We start from the raw sequence: 21,458 nt of genomic DNA on the forward strand, positions 1-21,458 counted from the left end.
AACTGTAGCCTACCCGATACTGTAATACATTTTTTTTATTTAGGCTACAGGTCTATTTACTTCTCGAGCGTACGCATGGTCTGAGCTGTACTTGGAGATATGCACACACCGAAAGTAAAAAAAATAAGAAAAAAGAAGGATAAATACCTACCTTTTACGTGGGGAACAACTGCCGCGCTAGGTTGAAAGTGTTTTGTGCGCACACACTTTTGAAAAGTTGTGAGTTATTTAGGCGGGCTGGGACAATACCAGTGTCGCGATACTCCTTAGCGTTGGGGCAATTATTGCTTATTTTTAACACTAAGCCATCAGGAGAACAGCAATAATGTTGGAAACAAATCATTATGTTGTCATCCAGTCACATGTATTTATTTTCCAAGCTGTCGAACACAATATTTGACATACTGCATTTAAAAAAAAAAAAAAAAAAACATTTTATTAAAGGAGTTTTGTCTGCTTAGTGTTTTTCATTTTTTACCATGGGGAACAAATGATCACATCCCTACTAAACAGGGAACATGGTGCCAATTGGGAGGCTGCTCTGCACACAGAAGGGTTAGCCACTGTCTTGGCCACTGTCCAAAACACACTGAATGAATAACTACTGGAGAGCAGCTGGTTCAGAATGAGATCTACATGGCCATAAAGTGACAGGATAGTATTTGACTGAATGACCTCCACACACACTCAAATAAAATGTTTTATAACAATCCAAGTATTTCAGTAGCAAACCTCCAAAGAACGAATGAAAGGTTGGACATAGACTGAGAAACACTTTTTAAGAGGTTCAGTTAACTGGGTGTAGTGGGACTTAGCTGGGTGTCGTGGGACTTAACTGGGTGTCGTGGGACTTAGCTGGGTGTCGTGGGACTTAGCTGGGTGTCGTGGGACTTAGCTGGGTGTCGTGGGACTTAGCTGGGTGTCGTGGGACTTAGCTGGGTGTCGTGGGACTTAGCTGGGTGTCGTGGGACTTAGCTGGGTGTAGTGGGACTTAGCTGGGTGTAGTGGGACTTAGCTGGGTGTCGTGGGACTTAGCTGGGTGTAGTGGGACTTAGCTGGGTGTAGTGGGACTTAGCTGGGTGTCGTGGGACTTAGCTGGGTGTAGTGGGACTTAGCTGGGTGTAGTGGGACTTAGCTGGGTGTAGTGGGACTTAGCTGGGTGTAGTGGGACTTAACTGGGTGTAGTGGGACTTAGCTGGGTGTCGTGGGACTTAGCTGGGTGTCGTGGGACTTAGCTGGGTGTCGTGGGACTTAGCTGGGTGTCGTGGGACTTAACTGGGTGTCGTGGGACTTAGCTGGGTGTCGTGGGACTTAGCTGGGTGTAGTGAGACTTAACTGGGTGTAGTGGGACTTAGCTGGGTGTAGTGGGACTTAGCTGGGTGTCGTGGGACTTAACTGGGTGTAGTGGGACTTAGCTGGGTGTCGTGGGACTTAGCTGGGTGTAGTGAGACTTAGCTGGGTGTAGTGGGACTTAGCTGGGTGTAGTGGGACTTAGCTGGGTGTCGTGGGACTTAGCTGGGTGTAGTGGGACTTAGCTGGGTGTCGTGGGACTTAGCTGGGTGTAGTGGGACTTAGCTGGGTGTAGTGGGACTTAGCTGGGTGTAGTGGGACTTAGCTGGGTGTCGTGGGACTTAGCTGGGTGTAGTGGGACTTAGCTGGGTGTAGTGGGACTTAGCTGGGTGTCGTGGGACTTAACTGGGTGTAGTGGGACTTAGCTGGGTGTCGTGGGACTTAGCTGGGTGTAGTGGGACTTAGCTGGGTGTAGTGGGACTTAGCTGGGTGTAGTGGGACTTAGCTGGGTGTCGTGGGACTTAGCTGGGTGTAGTGGGACTTAGCTGGGTGTAGTGTAAAGTCTTCCGCATGTTTTCAGTTCAGCTGGCGCCTAATCGAACTCAGCTAGGCGAACCCGGCGTGTGCTCGCATACTACTCCCTTAAAAGACCTTCGCTTGAAAAACGAGAACAAAAGCGGAAATAGTACATTAACATTTTTTTACATAGTACTATTTGTCCATCTTGAGACACCGTAGCCAGTATTGACTTCCTCCACATAGTCAAAATTAATATAAGATAACTGAAATATTTTCTTTTTTTTGTCACAAATCTTAAAGAAACATACTTCTCTAACTCATTCTCCCTCTTCTTATTCGAACCTGTCTCTCAATGATAAAAGGCTGTTGAAAAATTGTTTGAGTTAAATGGGTGTATTCAAAAATAGGTCTACCTCCATTGTTTTCACTCCCTTTCATCTATACTGCACCCTATAGAATTTATATTCCTCTTTGGTCCCAGGGTCAGATGTCGTTGAAGACGGGGGTGGAGAGCCCGACTGATTTGATGGCTCTGTCTGTCTAAAAAGGATAGCAGATGCCGTAAGTAATTTCCAAATGAGAGAGAGTTGGAGGATGGGTTTTCATTTAGGATTATTTTTTTTTTTACACAATAGATGATTCAAACCCAGATAATCTATACATGTACCCGATAGCTTTATAACCAGAGCCTTAACGTGTATGAATGGCTCAGGTTAAAAATATAGAGGCTTGTTTCCCAGACAGATTTGGCCCAGTCCTGTTTAAAAAGCTATTTTTAGTGGATATTTGCCAATGAGCTTTTTAGACTTAATGTGTGTCTTGGAAACAGACCATAGCATGTATTTAACTATGTTCATATTTCATAAAGTAGCATGTATTTAACTATGTTCATCCACTGTAATATTACACTATTTTACCTACTGTCTGCCTGTCCGCTGCTGGATCTGTGTTCCACACACCTGTCTCCCTAACCAGGCCCCACCACCCCTCCACACTAATCCCAGTGTGATTTAAATGTGGTTTAATCACAGACCCTGGACAGTAGTGGGCCTACAGCCCATTATGACCTGGCCGTGCTGCTGGTCGTGCTGCTGGCCGTGCTACTGGCAATATGCTATATTATGTGAGGGATTTAACGTTGCAATCTGTTGGGCCCCATGCAGTTCAATGATGAATGAGGCGCTAAGGAAGGTTAGCCTATTTCATATGGTTTTAATGGTCCTCTGTAGCTCCAGTTGGTGGAGGGCGGTCCCTCTGTAGCTCCAGTTGGTGGAGGGCGGTCCCTCTGTCGCTCCAGTTGGTGGAGGGCGGTCCCCCTGTCGCTCCAGTTGGTGGAGGGCGGTCCCTCTGTCGCTCCAGTTGGTGGAGGGCGGTCCCTCTGTCGCTCCAGTTGGTGGAGGGCGGTCCCCCTGTCGCTCCAGTTGGTAGAGGGCGGTCCCTCTGTAGCTCCTGTTGGTAGAGGGCGGTCCCTCTGTAGCTCCAGTTGGTAGAGGGCGGTCCCTCTGTAGCTCCAGTTGGTAGAGGGCGGTCCCCCGTAGCTCCAGTTGGTGGAGGGCGGTCCCTCTGTAGCTCCAGTTGGTGGAGGGCGGTCCCTCTGTAGCTCCAGTTGGTGGAGGGCGGTCCCTCTGTAGCTCCAGTTGGTGGAGGGCGGTCCCTCTGTAGCTCCAGTTGGTAGAGGGCGGTCCCTCTGTAGCTCCAGTTGGTGGAGGGCGGTCCCTCTGTAGCTCCAGTTGGTGGAGGGCGGTCCCTCTGTAGCTCCAGTTGGTAGAGGGCGGTCCCTCTGTAGCTCCAGTTGGTGGAGGGCGGTCCCTCTGTAGCTCCAGTTGGTGGAGGGCGGTCCCTCTGTAGCTCCAGTTGGTAGAGGGCGGTCCCTCTGTAGCTCCAGTTGGTGGAGGGCGGTCCCTCTGTCGCTCCAGTTGGTGGAGGGCGGTCCCTCTGTCGCTCCAGTTGGTGGAGGGCGGTCCCTCTGTCGCTCCAGTTGGTGGAGGGCGGTCCCTCTGTCGCTCCAGTTGGTGGAGGGCGGTCCCTCTGTCGCTCCAGTTGGTGGAGGGCGGTCCCTCTGTCGCTCCAGTTGGTGGAGGGCGGTCCCTCTGTAGCTCCAGTTGGTGGAGGGCGGTCCCTCTGTAGCTCCAGTTGGTGGAGGGCGGTCCCTCTGTAGCTCCAGTTGGTGGAGGGCGGTCCCTCTGTAGCTCCAGTTGGTGGAGGGCGGTCCCTCTGTAGCTCCAGTTGGTGGAGGGCGGTCCCTCTGTCGCTCCAGTTGGTGGAGGGCGGTCCCTCTGTAGCTCCAGTTGGTGGAGGGCGGTCCCTCTGTAGCTCCAGTTGGTGGAGGGCGGTCCCTCTGTAGCTCCAGTTGGTGGAGGGCGGTCCCCTGTAGCTCCAGTTGGTGGAGGGCGGTCCCCTGTCGCTCCAGTTGGTGGAGGGCGGTCCCCCGTAGCTCCAGTTGGTGGAGGGCGGTCCCTCTGTAGCTCCAGTTGGTGGAGGGCGGTCCCTCTGTAGCTCCAGTTGGTGGAGGGCGGTCCCCTGTCGATCCAGTTGGTAGAGGGCGGTCCCCTGTCGCTCCAGTTGGTGGAGGGCGGTCCCCTGTCGCTCCAGTTGGTGGAGGGCGGTCCCTCTGTAGTTCCAGTTGGTGGAGGGCGGTCCCTCTGTAGTTCCAGTTGGTGGAGGGCGGTCCCTCTGTAGTTCCAGTTGGTGGAGGGCGGTCCCTCTGTAGTTCCAGTTGGTGGAGGGCGGTCCCTCTGTAGTTCCAGTTGGTGGAGGGCGGTCCCTCTGTAGCTCCAGTTGGTGGAGGGCGGTCCCCCGTAGCTCCAGTTGGTGGAGGGCGGTCCCTCTGTAGCTCCAGTTGGTGGAGGGCGGTCCCCTGTAGCTCCAGTTGGTGGAGGGCGGTCCCCTGTAGCTCCAGTTGGTGGAGGGCGGTCCCCTGTCGCTCCAGTTGGTGGAGGGCGGTCCCCCGTAGCTCCAGTTGGTGGAGGGCGGTCCCTCTGTAGCTCCAGTTGGTAGAGGGCGGTCCCTCTGTAGCTCCAGTTGGTGGAGGGCGGTCCCCTGTCGATCCAGTTGGTAGAGGGCGGTCCCCTGTCGATCCAGTTGGTAGAGGGCGGTCCCCTGTCGCTCCAGTTGGTGGAGGGCGGTCCCCTGTCGCTCCAGTTGGTGGAGGGCGGTCCTTCTGTAGTTCCAGTTGGTGGAGGGCGGTCCCTCTGTAGTTCCAGTTGGTGGAGGGCGGTCCCTCTGTAGTTCCAGTTGGTGGAGGGCGGTCCCTCTGTAGTTCCAGTTGGTGGAGGGCGGTCCCTCTGTTGTTCCAGTTGGTGGAGGGCGGTCCCTCTGTTGTTCCAGTTGGTGGAGGGCGGTCCCTCTGTAGCTCCAGTTGGTGGAGGGCGGTCCCTCTGTAGCTCCAGTTGGTGGAGGGCGGTCCCTCTGTAGCTCCAGTTGGTAGAGGGCGGTCCCTCTGTAGCTCCAGTTGGTAGAGCATGGCGCTTGCAACGCCAGGATAGCGTGTTCGATTCCCGGGAGCACCCGTATGTGAAATGTCTGCTCGAATGTAAGTCGCTCTGGATAAGAGCGTCTGCTAAATGACGTAAGTGTAAATGAATGATTAAGTCACTTTGGATAAAACAGTTACATGAGACCAACAGTTAGTATTGCACTTCTGGTAATTATTATAATTTTTTTTTTTATTCGTCTTAACGATGTCTGATTTTAAATAAATTTAAGCAATTCGGCACTAGTCTAAATTCATTTTTGACTCATTGACCACCCCTTGGTCTTTGCATAAATCAGCTGTTGCTCGGCAATGCTTTGTGGCAGAGCTTGGCACAGCTGCACAGGATCAACAGAGATTATGTAAGACACACACGTCTCTGATTTTAGTTTTGTTCTGGCATCGTTTACGTTGATTGATTGAGGACCAACTGTCTTGTGTGATACAAGATGGTTTATAAACCAAGCAAAGAAGAATGTTCTGTCTTTACATTTAGTCCTTCTTGCCCCACCCTATGGAAACAGTTCTCATTCATCAGCTAGTGGGAACTCCCAAGGGGGCCAGGAAAGGGAGAGCTGTGTGTGTGTGTGTGTGTGTGTGTGTGTGTGTGTGTGTGTGTGTGCGCGCGCATGCTTAGTCGTCATGATTTACAACCTTTTAATACGTTTCTCTAAGTACCTCATAAATGCTACTGAAAGGGGTGGTGGCTAGCTGATGATTGGAGGATAGGTGGGATAGTAGTGTGTGTGTGTGCGCGCATGCTTAGTCGTCATGATTTACAACCTTTTAATACGTTTCTCTAAGTACCTCATAAATGCTACTGAAAGGGGTGGTGGCTAGCTGATGATTGGAGGATAGGTGGGATAGTTGTGTGTGTGTGTGTATAACTCTGGAGAGGGGTAGTAGGGTGTGTATAACTTAGGGCTGGGCGGTATACCGTATTTTACTATATACCGGTATTGATCCATGGACCGGTTTTGACTTTACCTTCTGTAACGGTATTTGAATGTTTGGTTTGTTAAATGTAATACGCCATGTGTAACGTCCATTTCTATAGTTTACTCCGCTACTTGAGTCATCTCTCTCCACGCCGCTTCCACACAGACCCCGTCACTCAAGGAGAACATTTGTTGTTGCCAATTTTATCTTAATATAAATGCACAAGCGTTCTATAATTACAATATTAGTTTGAGTTTCTTACATCTGCAAACAGCTAAACTCCGCAAAAAAAGAAACCTCCTTTCACTGTCAACTGCGCATTATTTGTGTGTAACTTTTTCTATTTACATAACAAGATTCAACAAATGAGACATAAACTGAACAAGTTCCACAGACTAACAGAAATGGAATAATGTATCCCTGAACAAAGGGGATGGGGGGGTCAAAATCAAAAGTAACAGTCAGTATCTGGTGTGGCCACCAGCTGCATTAAGTACTGTGAAGTTATTTGGATTTTTTTATGAATTATCTTTGAAGACAGAGTCCTGAAAAAGGGCTGTTTTTTTTGTTGCTAAGTTTAGTTTGTATTTTCTTAACAAGTTAAGCTAAATCGTGTTAGCCACTAATGATAATCACTAGTTAGCTGGCTAGCTGGCTAACTAACTAGCTAGTAAAAGTACTGAGTCAGAGCAAACTTAGCTAGCTAATACAGCCTGATACCAGTGCTGGTGCAGGCCTAAATCAGCATGTTGTTTGTGCAACAGTATCTTCTAAATCAAAGAGGAATAGGCGAAGCATGAATATGTTGGCTATATGAATAAAGATTTAATGTAGCCAAAGATTATAAGGTCCCCTAGGAAACACGGAACATCACTTTGGTTCCTACCCTGTCCTAATAACTCGTCCGTGGCATTTTTATTCGTTGTCATGTCAAACAACACCGTATTCAAACTATAGAATTATAATAAACATTCTATTTCCATGATTCCAAAAGTTCACCCAAGTGTTTTGATCTAAATCGCAATTTCAACATTTGTTTAAAAATCAGCCCTAGTATTTTTGCCCATATCGTGGCAGTGTGGAAATGATCTCAAATGAGTGCAGGAAATGCAGGAAATTATTTTAAGTTGAATTGAACAGTATAAACCAACCAGAATGGAGAAAGACCCATTGAAATCATTTAGAATATATATGTATTGCCACCGTAGGGTCACGCACTACTCATAAAGCAAATGTAGAGCTTTTATTAATCAAAAACATAAAATACCGTAAAAAATTTGAAACATGACATGATATTTTGCCCATATTGCCCAGCCCTATGTCGGTGGCCTTCAATTTTGCGCCGCCATATGGGACTCCCAGTCACGGCTGGATGTGATACAGCCTGGATTCGAACCAGGGACTCTAGTGATGCCTCTTGCACTGAGATGACCACTGCGCCACTCGGGAGCCCAAGACCAATATATATTGTCCTGCTAAATAGCCCATCCTAGAAACGTTGTTTGCAGAATTCACAGCCTGCTACGCTTGTGGGTTGATGATGATAATACTTTTCCCCCCCTTCCACATGTCAAAGGTTCCAATTGATAATGTTTATTTTTTTAATCAATTAGTATATTTCAGGTTAACCACAATATTTGTTGTATTATTTGCTTTATATTTTCTGGTGGATTAAACTGAAATTGCAATCAATCATGGCCGGCTGTGATACAGCCAACCTAAGAAATACATTTGACGATAGAATTCTCCCCCTACCCTCCTTCTCGGCAAGTCTATTGTCCTGCTAATAGCCATAATGGCGCTGTACAACGTGACCGTGTGTGTTTACCTTCATTAGCCTACTTTGCTCCAATATTTCTGTCATTCAGTGATATTTATTCCCATAGTAATTTGTTATGGATCCATAACTAAATAAACATCTGCATTTAGAGTATTTTTATCATTATTTTATTAACGAAAGTGTAAAGATGCTGATGAAGAAATACAGTATAGGCTTTAGCCGACATTTTGCGGTTGCATGAGGTCACCCACTTTAAACATTTGGATAATAAAGCATTTAAAGCATTTTGAAGATTAGAAGCCCCTGCATTTGTTTTTAGGCTACTGTGCAGTCTGACAAGTAAGCATAGCCTACAATACATACTGTAGTAAACATGCTAAAGTGCCTAATTCCTTATATAAGGGAGAGCAGGTCATGTCCAGACTTTCTTAACTTTTTCTTAACTCTGTCTTTAATGCTTTTTCAGGTTGCATCAGACATGGACAGTACTACAGTAAGTACACTTGAGAAAAACAAATGTTTTTAAAAACCTGTTTTCAAAATGCCTCCAGCTGTCCATCACTACTGTAAATTAAACACACAGCATTTTGTTTACATTCTTTATTGTAACCACAATGTCACAAATAATTGATCTACTTTTCCCAATTACTTTTTAGAGTTTGGGATTTACAAATGTGCGCTTTTCATGTAAGTTTTTCGTTAAATCCAGTTCGGATTTAAGTGTAACTTCTGATTGACTGCTTTAGTGAGAGGTCTAATGCTCCAATATTTAATCATTTCTGCCCTCCGAATTCATATCTAAGGGGCATTTTTCACTCCATTATTAGTTACATTGTTTTAGTTTGAACCTGCAGGCAGGCACTACGAACAGCGGGAACGTTTCCCTAGTCAGCGCCATTATTAGTGCAATGCCCCTTAAAGTGTTGCTCTGTGCTACCCAGTGGGGCGGGGTGGGGCAACCACTGTGTATATATAACTCTGGAGAGGGTTAGTAGTGTGGAGAGGTGAAGGTGTGTGTAACAAAACTCTGGAGAGGGGTAGTAGTGGTACCAGCCTCCTGAGAAGTTGTGTCCTCTTCACAACTGTCTTGGTGTGTTTGGATCATGATAGGTCCTTAGTGATGTGGACACTAAAGAACTTGAAGCTCTCGACTCGCTCCACTACAGCCACGGGGATGGAGGCGTGCTTGGCCACGCAGTCGTGGGTGAACAGGGAGCACAGGAGGGGACTGAGCACACATCTCTGAGGGGCCACCGTGTTGGCGAATGTCTTTCTTCCTACCCTCACCACCTGGGGGCATCCCATCAGGAAGTCCAGGATCCAGTTGCAGAGGGAGGTGTTTAGTCCCAGGGTCCTTAGCTTAGTGGTGAGCTTTGAGGGCACTATGGTGTTGCACGCCGAGCTGTAGTCAATGAACATCATTTTCACGTAGGTGTTCCTTTTGTCCAAGTGGGAAAGGGCAGTGTGGAGTGCAATAGAGATTGCATCATCTGTGCATCTGTTGGGGTGGTATGCGAATTGGAGTAGGTCCAGGGTTTCTGGGATGGTGTTGATGTTGATGTGAGCCATGACCAGCCTTTTAAAGCATTTCATGGCTACAGATGTTAGTGCTATGGGGCGATAGTCATTTAGAAAGGTTACCTTAGTCCCTGTGCCCAAGAACGCTATGGTGGTCTGCTTGAAACATGTAGGTATTACAGACTGGGTCAGGACAGCGGTTGAAAATGTCAGTGAAGACAGCTGTTCAGCACATGCTCGGAGTGTGTCCTTGTAATCAGTCTGGCCCTGCAGTCTTGTGAGTGTTAACCTGTTTAAAGGTCTTACTCACATCGGCTACGGAGAGCGTGATCACACAGCCGTCCGGAACAGCTGGTACTCTCAGGCATGATTCAGTGTTGCTTGCCTCAAAGTGAGCATTGAAGGCATTTAACTTGTCTGTTAGGCTCGCGTCATTGGACAGCTCGCAGCTGGGTTTCCCTTGGTAATCTGTGATAGTTTGCAATCCCTGCCACATCCGACGAGTGTCAGAGCGAGTGTCAGAGCTGGTGTAGTAGAATTCGATCTTAGTCCTGTATTGATGCTTTGCTAAATGGCCTTCCCTGTAGCTCAGTTGGTAGAGCGTGGTGTTTGCAACGCCAGGGTTGTGGGTTCAATTCCCACGGGGGGCCAGCACAGAAAAAAAAAAAAAAAAATAAATGTATGAAATTGTATGAAATGTATGCATTCACTACTGTAAGTCGCTCTGGATAAGAGCGTCTGCTAAATGACTAAAAATGTAAAAATGTAAATGTAAAATGGAAAGTATTTTGATCGACTAAATTATTGAAGTCTGGAAAAATAGTAGCTAGGTACCTGAATGCATTTTTTTATTTATTTTTTTTATATTTTTTAACCTGTTCTGTTTTCTGCTCTGGTGTGAACGATCGACCTCTTATGTTAAACAGTAAGCGGTCAGAATAGAAAGCTTAGGTAATCACTAAAAGTAGATAACTAAGGGGAGTTCTTAGTGAAAGCCACTATGTCAATAGATCCAATCTCAATAGCAGGAAATTCTTTATTTTTTATTTTAACTCGGTTACCGACTGAGTCACTCAGTCAGGGCAGGGGCATTTGCTTCCCTGCCAATAGATCAGTCCGGTCTTTCGGTCGTGTTGCCCCGGGCAGCCAGACTGCCATTATTAGAGTAATATATAGCCACATGCCTGGCTATTATAGCTGCTTTATGTCAACTCACAGGGATATGGCTTTACAATGGAGTGGAAGTATCTGTCTGTGTGGATGGGTTCAAACATACAGGGCTTTTCAATAGATTTTGTGAAGATGGACTGTTCCTAAAGAATAACCTCGACCCACCCCCCCCAACTGTTTTAGGTTTGGTGGTCTCCAAAATGAATGTGTATCTGGCAACATAACCCAAAGAATAAAACACAAGTGTCTCACACAAGTCGATGTCTTTTTACAGAAAAATATCTTGAATAATTGGATTTTGAGTTTGATTACCCTATTCTTACGGTACATAACACTTTCCTGACAAGGTGGCATACACAGCCACCCGCCATCTTTCACATTCAAAACTCTCAAACCTTTATTCAAAACACGGTCACGCTGACGCAGAGTCTAGACATCCCAGCAGGCCTTTCCACACTGTTGCACATCTCAGCCTTTTGCGAACCCTAGCCCCAACCCAACCCAGGCCTCCCGCCACTCTACTCACATTATTTACACTCCATACTGTGCGATTGTAGAATGAGTGATTCTAAACATCATTTTAATTGAGTGTGTCAGATAGCATATGAGGAGGAGGTTTGGGGATGGAACGATGTCACATTAAACTGCCTAATGAGCATGGGTGTGCCCCAAATGGAACCCTATTCCCTATATAGTGCACTACAGTGGCTTGCGAAAGTATTCACCCTCCTTGGCATTTTTCCTATTTTGTTGCCTTACAAACCTGGAATTAAAATAGATTTTTTTTGGGGGGGGGGGGTTTGTATCATTTGATTTACACAGCATGCCTACCATTTTGAAGATGCAAAATATTTTTTTGTGTGAAACAAACAAGAAATAAGACCAAAAAAAACAGAACTTGAGCTTGCATAACTATTCACCCCCCAAAGGTCAATACTTTGTAGAGCCACCTTTTGTAGCAATTACAGCTGCAAGTCTCTTGGGGTATGTCTCTATAAGCTTGGCACATCTAGCCACTGGGATGTTTACCCAATCTTCAAGGCAAAACTGCTCAAGCTCCTTCAAGTTGGATGGGTTCTGCAGGTGTACAGCAATCTTTAATTCATACCACAAATTCTCAATTGGATTGAGGTCTGGGCTTTGACTAGGCCATTCCAAGACATTTAAATGTTTCTCCTTAAACCACTTGTGTTGCTTTTGCAGTATGCTTAGGGTCATTGTCCTACTGGAAGGTGAACCTCCGCCCCAGTTTCAAGTACCTTCCGTATGTTTGGGGAGTCTCCCACATGCCTTTTGGCGACACCAAACATGTTTGCTTATTTTTTTCTTTAAGCAATGGCTTTTTTCTGGCCACTCTTCCGTCAAGCCCAGCTCTGTGGAGTGTACGGTTTAAAGTGGTCCTATGGACAGACACTCCAATCTCCTTTTTTTTTCTTTTTTTTTTAACAAGCCATTTTATTCATTTCACTTCACCAATTTGGACTATTTTGTGTTTGTCCATTACATGAAATCCATTTAAATTACAGGTTGTAATGCAACAAAATAGGACAAACGCCAAGGGGGATGAATACTTTTGCAAGGCACTGTACTTTAGACTAGCGCCCTATAGAACCCTATTCCCTATATAGTGCACTACTTTAGACCAGAGCCCTATAGAACCCTATTCCCTATATATAGTGTACTACTTTAGACCAGAGCCCTATAGAACCCTATTCCCTATATAGTGCACTACTTTAGACCAGAGCCCTATAGAACCCTATTCCCTATATAGTGCACTACTTTAGACCAGAGCCCTATAGAACCCTATTCCCTATATATAGTGTACTACTTTAGACCAGAGCCCTATAGAACCCTATTCCCTATATAGTGCACTACTTTAGACCAGAGCCCTATAGAACCCTATTCCCTATATAGTGCACTACTTTAGACCAGGGCCCTATAGAACCCTATTCCCTATATAGTGCATTACTTTAGACCAGGGCCCATGTCATGCCTCAGATTATGTAGAGCCCTCACATTCAACCCAGAGCCATGTATATACTCTATATAGCCAATGACTTTGACATGCCGTACGCAGTACACCAAGAAAATGCCAAACAAAGACCCACTGCTAGCTAATGTGGATTTTGTTAATTTGACACCAAACTGAAGAAAATTGACTAAAACGGAGAGGAACTACCTGAACTTGTCCAATAAGAAACACAATTTTGTTTTGTTTTACTGTTGCATAACTTTTTCCGTTGCGTACCCTGTTGAATAATACCATAGTTAGTAGCTTGATTTCAGTGGGAACAGAGCTTGTTGAGACACCAGGTGGAGTAGATCATTGTGTCCTTAAAGTCAGGAGAACTAACAATATCTTTAACCAAATCCACAGCTGTATAAATGGAGAAGGTCTCTCATGGGTGGGGGGTCACGCTATGCAAATAAAGGTGAACATACACAGTTTCTATCCACTGCCTTTCCCTGAACCATGAACGTTGTTTTATAGCTGGTAGAAGATTGAGAATGTGGGGCAAAGCTCAGTGTCTGTGTGGTGTTACTGACTACAAGGTCAATGTTGTTGTTATAGCCTGAATTTAAAATGGATTAAATTGAGATTGTGTGTCACTGGCCTACACACAATACATTTTACAGATTAATTAAATGAAAAGCAGAAATGTGACCCGATTCAGGAAACTAGGCGTATGTCGCAAGTCACAACTTCACAGGAGAGCCGTTTGAACATAAAAAAAATATTTTTTTATCAAAATGCGTTTTTTGCCTTCTTGAAAATGTAAACTTTAATAAACGTGTATGCCATCTGTAAATATGAATAACTTTGTAAAATTACTAGCCTTGTTGGTTTAACCACAGAAAAAGCCAGCAACCTTCCTACTAGCCATAATTGGCTGAGATAATGAGTGGGTTGGACATGCCTAGAGAGGAGTTCGGATTGGTCTGCCATATAGAGGGCTTCTGTCTATTTCAGCTTGTCAGTCTTTGTTGGTAATCCTGTCGAATGTGGCTTTTTTTAATATATTTTTTTAAACGTATTGTGTAGTGGAGCTGGATAAGTGTTGCTCTCCACTTTCTGAAGTATCAGTGGAATTAGTGTATTATAGCTAAAGAGATGGAGAAAACACCTGTCTCCGGATTACATCTGGCATTCCTGACAGGGAGACGCGTCCATCATGCATGATTAGCATTAGCTAGCTACATTTTCAGGTATTACCCATTTCAAATTTTGACAATGGTTTCATTTCAAGCTAAAGTGTACTGTTAGCTAGCTAGCTAACGTTAGCTGGCTGCTCCCTAGCGTAATGAAATTGTTGCCAGCAGAGCTGGTTAGGCTGTTTTCCTGTTATCCAGAGGTAAACAAATCATCGGCCAGAGCGTCGGGTGAATGCTCCGAGAGCGAAACGTGATGGGTGGGGCTAAAGCTTAAGAGGGCGTGAACGATGCTGAATGGGTATAGACAAAGAAGAACTCTTCACTAGATTTCAAAACATTCAAAGGCCATTTTCTCAAAAGTGAGTTTACAAGTTGATCAACTTTCAAAGCCGAATTACTTTCCCATTCTTTCTCAAATGCAGTGTATGATATACCATTTTGTAGCTCTGAGTCTCCACTTTTATCCAATGTAAAAAAATAAAAATAAAAAAAATTAAAATTTTTGCTACATAAAACCTGAATCCAAGTCGTGAGTCACAAATGTCTTGAGTTATGGCAAGCCTAAATAAGGTCAGATGTAAAAATTAGCTTAACAAGTCAGTGCCTTAGAAAAGTATTCAGACTCCTTGACTTTTTCCACGTTTCAGCTTTATTCTAAAATGGATGAAATAAAAAAAAATATCCTCAGCAATCTACACACAATACTATGTAATGACAAAGGGAACAGGTTTAGATTTTTTTGCAAATTTCTAAAAAATAAAAAACAAATCCTTATTTATTTTTTTTATTTTTTTACATAAGTATTCTGACCCTTTGCTATGAGACTAGAAATTGAGCTCGGATGCATGCTGTTTCTATTGATCATCCTTGATATTTCTACAACTTGATTGGAATCCACCTGTGGTAAATTGAATTAATTGGACATGATTTGGAAAGACACACACACCTGTCTATATAAGGTCGCACACTTGACAGTGCATGTCAGAGCAAAAACCAAGCCATGAGGTCGAAGGAATTGTGCATAGAGCTCCGAGACAGGATTGTGTCGAGGCACAGATCTGGGAAAGGGTACCAAAAAATGTCTGCAGCATTGAAGGTCCCCAAGAACACAGTGGCCTCCATCATTCTTAAATGGAAGAAGTTTGGAACCACCAAGACTCTTCCTAGAGCTGGTCGCCCGGCCAAACTCAGCAATCGGAGGAGAAGGGCCTTGGTCAGGGAGGTGACCAAGAACCTGATGGTCACTCTGACAGAGCTCCAGAGATCCTCTGTGGAGATGGGAGACCCTTCCAGAAGGACAACCATCGCTGCATCACTCCACCAATCAGCCCTTTATGGTAGAGTGGCCAGACGGAAGCCACTCCTCAGTAAAAGGCTCATGACAACCCGCTTGGAGTTTGCCAAAACGCACCTAAAGACTCAGACCATGAGAAACAAGATTCTCTCCTCTGATTGATTCTCTGCTCAGATTGAGCTCTTTGGCCAGAATGCCAAGCATCACGTCTGGAGGAAACCTGACACCATCCCTATGGTGAAGAATGGTGGTGGCAGCATCATGCTGTGGGGATGTTTTTCAGCGTCAGGGACTGGGAGACTAGTCAGGATCGAGGCAAAGATGAACGGAGCGAAGTACAGAGATCGTTGATGAAAACCCTCTCCATAGTGCTCAGGACCTCAGACTGGGTTGAAGGGTCACCTTCCAACAGGACAACGAGCCTAAGCACACAGCCAAGACAACACAGGAGTGGCTTCTGGACAAGTGTCAATGTCCTTGAGTGGCCCAGCCAGAGCCCGGACTTGAACCCGTTCAAACATCTCTGGAGAGACCTGAAAGTTGTGTGGACTCACTCTGTGTGCAATAATATAATAGTGTTAAACATGATTTTTGAATGTCTACCTCATCACTGTACTCCACTCATACAATTATCTGTAAGGTCCCTCAGTCGAGCAGTGAATTTCAAACACAGATTCAACCACAAAGACAAGGGAGGTTTTACAATTTCTTGCCAAAGTTTTTTTTTACCATATTTAACGTAGCCTATTTTGAAAAATCTTTCCAGCTCTCTCCCTTTCGATAACCACTCAGCATGAAAGGGGGGAAAAAAATATCATGCTCTGATCGGTGAAAATGTCATAAAATAGTCCTGATTACTTAATTATCTCTTGTGCTATTTGCTATAAAATAATTATATGCATATTCTAGTTACTGGGCAGGAGTAGTAACCAGATTAAATCGGGTACGTTTTTTTATCCGGCCGTGTAAATACTGCCCCCTACCCCCAACAGGTTAAGGACGTGCATATGTTTATGCATAGAAGTAGGCCTATAGGCTACCTGGCCTGCGTGCAAATGTAGGCATATAAATATGCCCATTTTGTGAATCTGATAGTATTTCTGATTGTCTTAACGCACCACCACAAATGAGCTGTGGAGCGTCTCAAAGTAATGTTTTCTTCACCTCAAACAGCAAGCAAACAAAATGTTTTTACATCCATTGAGGATGACAATAGTTCCTCAATGTATTTAAAAAAATAAATCTTTCCAGCTCTCTCCCTGTCGATAACCACTCAGCGTGAAAGGGAAAAATGTCATGCTCTGATCCAGTGGAAACATCGTTAAATAGGCTGATAACCTGATTTACTTCTTATCCTTTGTGCAAGTAGCCTACAGCTGTGTCTGTTCCGAGCTCACTGGCATGAAAACTAAGGACCCAGAATATTTCATACAATGTTGCAAGTTTGCTAGAGTGAGCTTCAGGCCTGAGTTAATCGTTGATACAATGTTTCAAGTTTGGCTACACATGGCCTGTTTTGCAACAATGTGATTTATAGGATATTTCTTTTTATCAGCATGTTTTTCTACCTGTGGGCCGTATGTTTTTTTCTTATTTTTTTCGGCTTTTTCTATTTTTACATAGTTGGTAGTGACAATATAAGGTACTTTTTAGGTTTGTATTATTTTGATAAACCACATGACAATGATTTTGAGATACGACAACATTATTATATATGAAATCTGTTCCACAAAAAAAAAAATGTGTATGAAAACCATAACTGGCATGCAGATTGGTAGAAATGTTCAGTTAAATTGGCATTCCACATGAGAAAGGTTGGCGACACCTCCTGTAGCCTATTACAGGCAACTTCAGGAGAGTAACGGCAGAATCCGCGAAAGCCAGCTGGAGGAGATTGGTCAGGTTAAGGGTTTTTTCCCTTCTGGTTATCTTGATCTCTGGCTCCTCCTTGAGTCATGTTTTATTTCATCAAACAGAGCGCTTAAAGCATCAGACAAGCTCAATGCAAATAGTTGATCTTATTAAAACACATATGGTGTGTCTAAATATGGAAAACTACATGTTTTCAATTTTCGACTAATCGATTGATCGAAACAGTTGGACAGTCCTAAAATATTGTACAATCCAGGTGTGAAAAGCTCTTAGAGCCTTACCCAGAAAGACTCTGTAATCACTGCCAAAGGTGATTCTAACAAGTATTGACTCAGGTGTGTGAATACTTACGTAAATGAGATTTCTGTATTTAATTTTTAATAAATGTGCAAACATTTATAAAAAACATGTTTTCACTTTGTCGTTATGGGGTATTGTGTTTTTAGATGGGTGAGGGAAAACAATCGATTTGAATCCATTTTGAATTCAGGCTGTAACACAAGAATGTGGAATAATTCAAGGGATGTGAATACTTTCTGAAGGCACTGTAACTAATTATCTAACTAACTAACTGAACAACTAATTAAACTAAATGTTTAAATAAGAATTTATTAACGTAAAAATGAAGCCTTTTATCAACCCTTAGTGATAAACTAACTGATAAATAAAACCAAAATAATCATGTTTATTGTGTTTCTTTTTTAACAGAAAGGCAGTGTGGGCTGGGCGGAGGAGAATGAAGGAAGCAAAACAAGAGGAGAGCCGTCCCGAGACTTTGCAAAGGTAATCAGATTGGATAAAATGTTCAGACCGACGTAAGCCGAAGATGCATTAAACTAAACTAAAAGCTCAAGTAAAACTAATCCACACAGACCATCTGAGAAAAGGCTACATTCCAGTTCTTTACCCTTCTCCCCAAAGTGTACACTCCCCCCTCATGGATTTAAAAGGAATGGACTGGTGGAAAGAATATGGTGGAAAGTACTCCCTCCAACTATGCTTGCATCAATCCAATGCCTGTACATGCATGAGGGGAAGTGAACAAGTGCACACTTTGTGGTAAAGGGTAGGGGATTGAAATGCAGCCCTAGACTCAAAAGTTCTAAAATCTGAATGCAACTGACAAATCTGAACCAGTCCAGATGAAAGGGGGGGGATACCTAGTCAGTTGTATAGGGAAAAGGGGGGATACCTAGTCAGTTGTACAGGGAAAGGGGGGGATACCTAGTCAGTTGTACAGGGAAAGGGGGGGTACCTAGTCAGTTGTATAGGGAAAGGGGGGGGATACCTAGTCAGTTGTACAGGGAAAGGGGGGGTATACCTAGTCAGTTGGACAGGGAAAGGGGGGGTACCTAGTCAGTTGTATAGGGAAAGGGGGGGGATACCTAGTCAGTTGTACAGGGAAAGGGGGACACCTAGTCAGTTGTACAGGGAAAGGGGGGGTACCTAGTCAGTTGTACAGGGAAAGGGGGGGATACCTAGTCAGTTGTACAGGGAAAGGGGGGGTACCTAGTCAGTTGTACAGGGAAAGGGGGACACCTAGTCAGTTGTACAGGGAAAGGGGGGTACCTAGTCAGTTGTACAGGGAAAGGGGGGATACCTAGTCAGTTGTATAGGGAAAGGGGGGATACCTAGTCAGTTGTATAGGGAAAGGGGGATACCTAGTCAGTTGTACAGGGAAAGGGGGGGATACCTAGTCAGTTGTACAGGGAAAGGGGGGGTACCTAGTCAGTTGTATAGGGAAAGGGGGGGGTACCTAGTCAGTTGTATAGGGAAAGGGGGGGGATACCTAGTCAGTTGTACAGGGAAAGGGGGATACCTAGTCAGTTGTACAGGGAAAGGGGGGGTACCTAGTCAGTTGTATAGGGAAAGGGGGGGGATACCTAGTCAGTTGTACAGGGAAAGGGGGACACCTAGTCAGTTGTACAGGGAAAGGGGGGGTACCTAGTCAGTTGTACAGGGAAAGGGGGGGATACCTAGTCAGTTGTACAGGGAAAGGGGGGGTACCTAGTCAGTTGTACAGGGAAAGGGGGATACCTAGTCAGTTGTACAGGGAAAGGGGGATACCTAGTCAGTTGTATAGGGAAAGGGGGGGATACCTAGTCAGTTGTACAGGGAAAGGGGGGATACCTAGTCAGTTGTACAGGGAAAGGGGGGATACCTAGTCAGTTGTACAGGGAAAGGGGGGGATACCTAGTCAGTTGTACAGGGAAAGGGGGGATACCTAGTCAGTTGTATAGGGAAAGGGGGGGATACCTAGTCAGTTGTACAGGGAAAGGGGGGGATACCTAGTCAGTTGGAAAGGGAAAGGGGGGATACCTAGTCAGTTGTACAGGGAAAGGGGGGGTACCTAGTCAGTTGTACAGGGAAAGGGGGGATACCTAGTCAGTTGTACAGGGAAAGGGGGGATACCTAGCCAGTTGTATAGGGAAAGGGGGGATACCTAGTCAGTTGGAAAGGGGAAGGGGGATACCTAGTCAGTTGTACAGGGAAAGGGGGGATACCTAGTCAGTTGTATAGGGAAAGGGGGGATACCTAGTCAGTTGTACAGGGAAAGGGGGGATACCTAGTCAGTTGTATAGGGAAAGGGGGGATACCTAGTCAGTTGTATAGGGAAAGGGGGGATACCTAGTCAGTTGTATAGGAAAGGGGGGGCCACCTAGTCAGTTGTATAGGGAAAGGGGGGATACCTAGTCAGTTGTACAGGGAAAGGGGGGGATACCTAGTCAGTTGTACAGGGAAAGGGGGGGTACCTAGTCAGTTGTATAGGGAAAGGGGGGGGTACCTAGTCAGTTGTATAGGGAAAGGGGGGGGATACCTAGTCAGTTGTACAGGGAAAGGGGGATACCTAGTCAGTTGTACAGGGAAAGGGGGGGTACCTAGTCAGTTGTATAGGGAAAGGGGGGGGTACCTAGTCAGTTGTATAGGGAAAGGGGGGATACCTAGTCAGTTGTACAGGGAAAGGGGGACACCTAGTCAGTTGTACAGGGAAAGGGGGGGTACCTAGTCAGTTGTACAGGGAAAGGGGGGGATACCTAGTCAGTTGTACAGGGAAAGGGGGGATACCTAGTCAGTTGTATAGGGAAAGGGGGGGATACCTAGTCAGTTGTACAGGGAAAGGGGGGGTACCTAGTCAGTTGTACAGGGAAAGGGGGGGATACCTAGTCAGTTGTACAGGGAAAGGGGGATACCTAGTCAGTTGTACAGGGAAAGGGGGATACCTAGTCAGTTGTACAGGGAAAGGGGGGATACCTAGTCAGTTGTACAGGGAAAGGGGGGATACCTAGTCAGTTGTACAGGGAAAGGGGGGGGATACCTAGTCAGTTGTACAGGGAAAGGGGGGGATACCTAGTCAGTTGTACAGGGAAAGGGGGGGATACCTAGTCAGTTGTACAGGGAAAGGGGGGATACCTAGTCAGTTGTACAGGGAAAGGGGGGGATACCTAGTCAGTTGTACAGGGAAAGGGGGGATACCTAGTCAGTTGTACAGGGAAAGGGGGATACCTAGTCAGTTGTACAGGGAAGGGGGATACCTAGTCAGTTGTACAGGGAAAGGGGGGATACCTAGTCAGTTGTACAGGGAAAGGGGGGGATACCTAGTCAGTTGGACAGGGAAAGGGGGGATACCTAGTCAGTTGTACAGGGAAAGGGGGATACCTAGTCAGTTGTACAGGGAAAGGGGGGATACCTAGTCAGTTGTACAGGGAAAGGGGGGATACCTAGTCAGTTGTATAGGGAAAGGGGGGGATACCTAGTCAGTTGTACAGGGAAAGGGGGGATACCTAGTCAGTTGTATAGGGAAAGGGGGATACCTAGTCAGTTGTACAGGGAAAGGGGGGATACCTAGTCAGTTGTACAGGGAAAGGGGGGATACCTAGTCAGTTGTACAGGGAAAGGGGGGATACCTAGTCAGTTGTACAGGGGAAAGGGGGGATACCTAGTCAGTTGGAAAGGGAAAGGGGGATACCTAGTCAGTTGTATAGGGAAAGGGGGGATACCTAGTCAGTTGTACAGGGAAAGGGGGGATACCTAGCCAGTTGTATAGGGAAAGGGGGGATACCTAGTCAGTTGGAAAGGGGAAGGGGGATACCTAGTCAGTTGTACAGGGAAAGGGGGGATACCTAGTCAGTTGTATAGGGAAAGGGGGGATACCTAGTCAGTTGTACAGGGAAAGGGGGGATACCTAGTCAGTTGTATAGGGAAAGGGGGATACCTAGTCAGTTGTACAGGGAAAGGGGGGATACCTTGCCAGTTGTACAGGGAAAGGGTGGTACCTAGTCAGTTGTACAGGGAAAGGGGGATACCTAGTCAGTTGTATAGGGAAAGGGGGGATACCTAGTCAGTTGTATAGGGAAAGGGGGGATACCTAGTCAGTTGTATAGGAAAGGGGGGGCCACCTAGTCAGTTGTATAGGGAAAGGGGGGATACCTAGTCAGTTGTATAAGGAAAGG

At 45.6% G+C, this 21,458-nt stretch overlaps 1 protein-coding gene across 2 annotated transcripts in view; it reads left to right on the forward strand.

The window, feature by feature from the left end:
* Positions 1 to 21,458, forward strand: part of LOC115197694 (AT-rich interactive domain-containing protein 3A) — a 42,624-nt gene that overhangs the window by 7,190 nt on the left and 13,976 nt on the right. The window contains exons 3-4 of one of the 2 annotated variants that reach the window (XM_029759457.1): positions 8,467 to 8,493; positions 17,716 to 17,790. In XM_029759457.1, the coding sequence (XP_029615317.1) occupies positions 8,467 to 8,493; positions 17,716 to 17,790 (102 nt within the window). The remainder of the gene's footprint in view (positions 1 to 8,466; positions 8,494 to 17,715; positions 17,791 to 21,458) is intronic. The other variant, XM_029759458.1, reaches the window with a different exon arrangement.

Source organism: Salmo trutta, chromosome 7, assembly GCF_901001165.1.
Source record: "Salmo trutta chromosome 7, fSalTru1.1, whole genome shotgun sequence".
Taxonomy (NCBI): Eukaryota; Metazoa; Chordata; class Actinopteri; order Salmoniformes; family Salmonidae; genus Salmo; species Salmo trutta.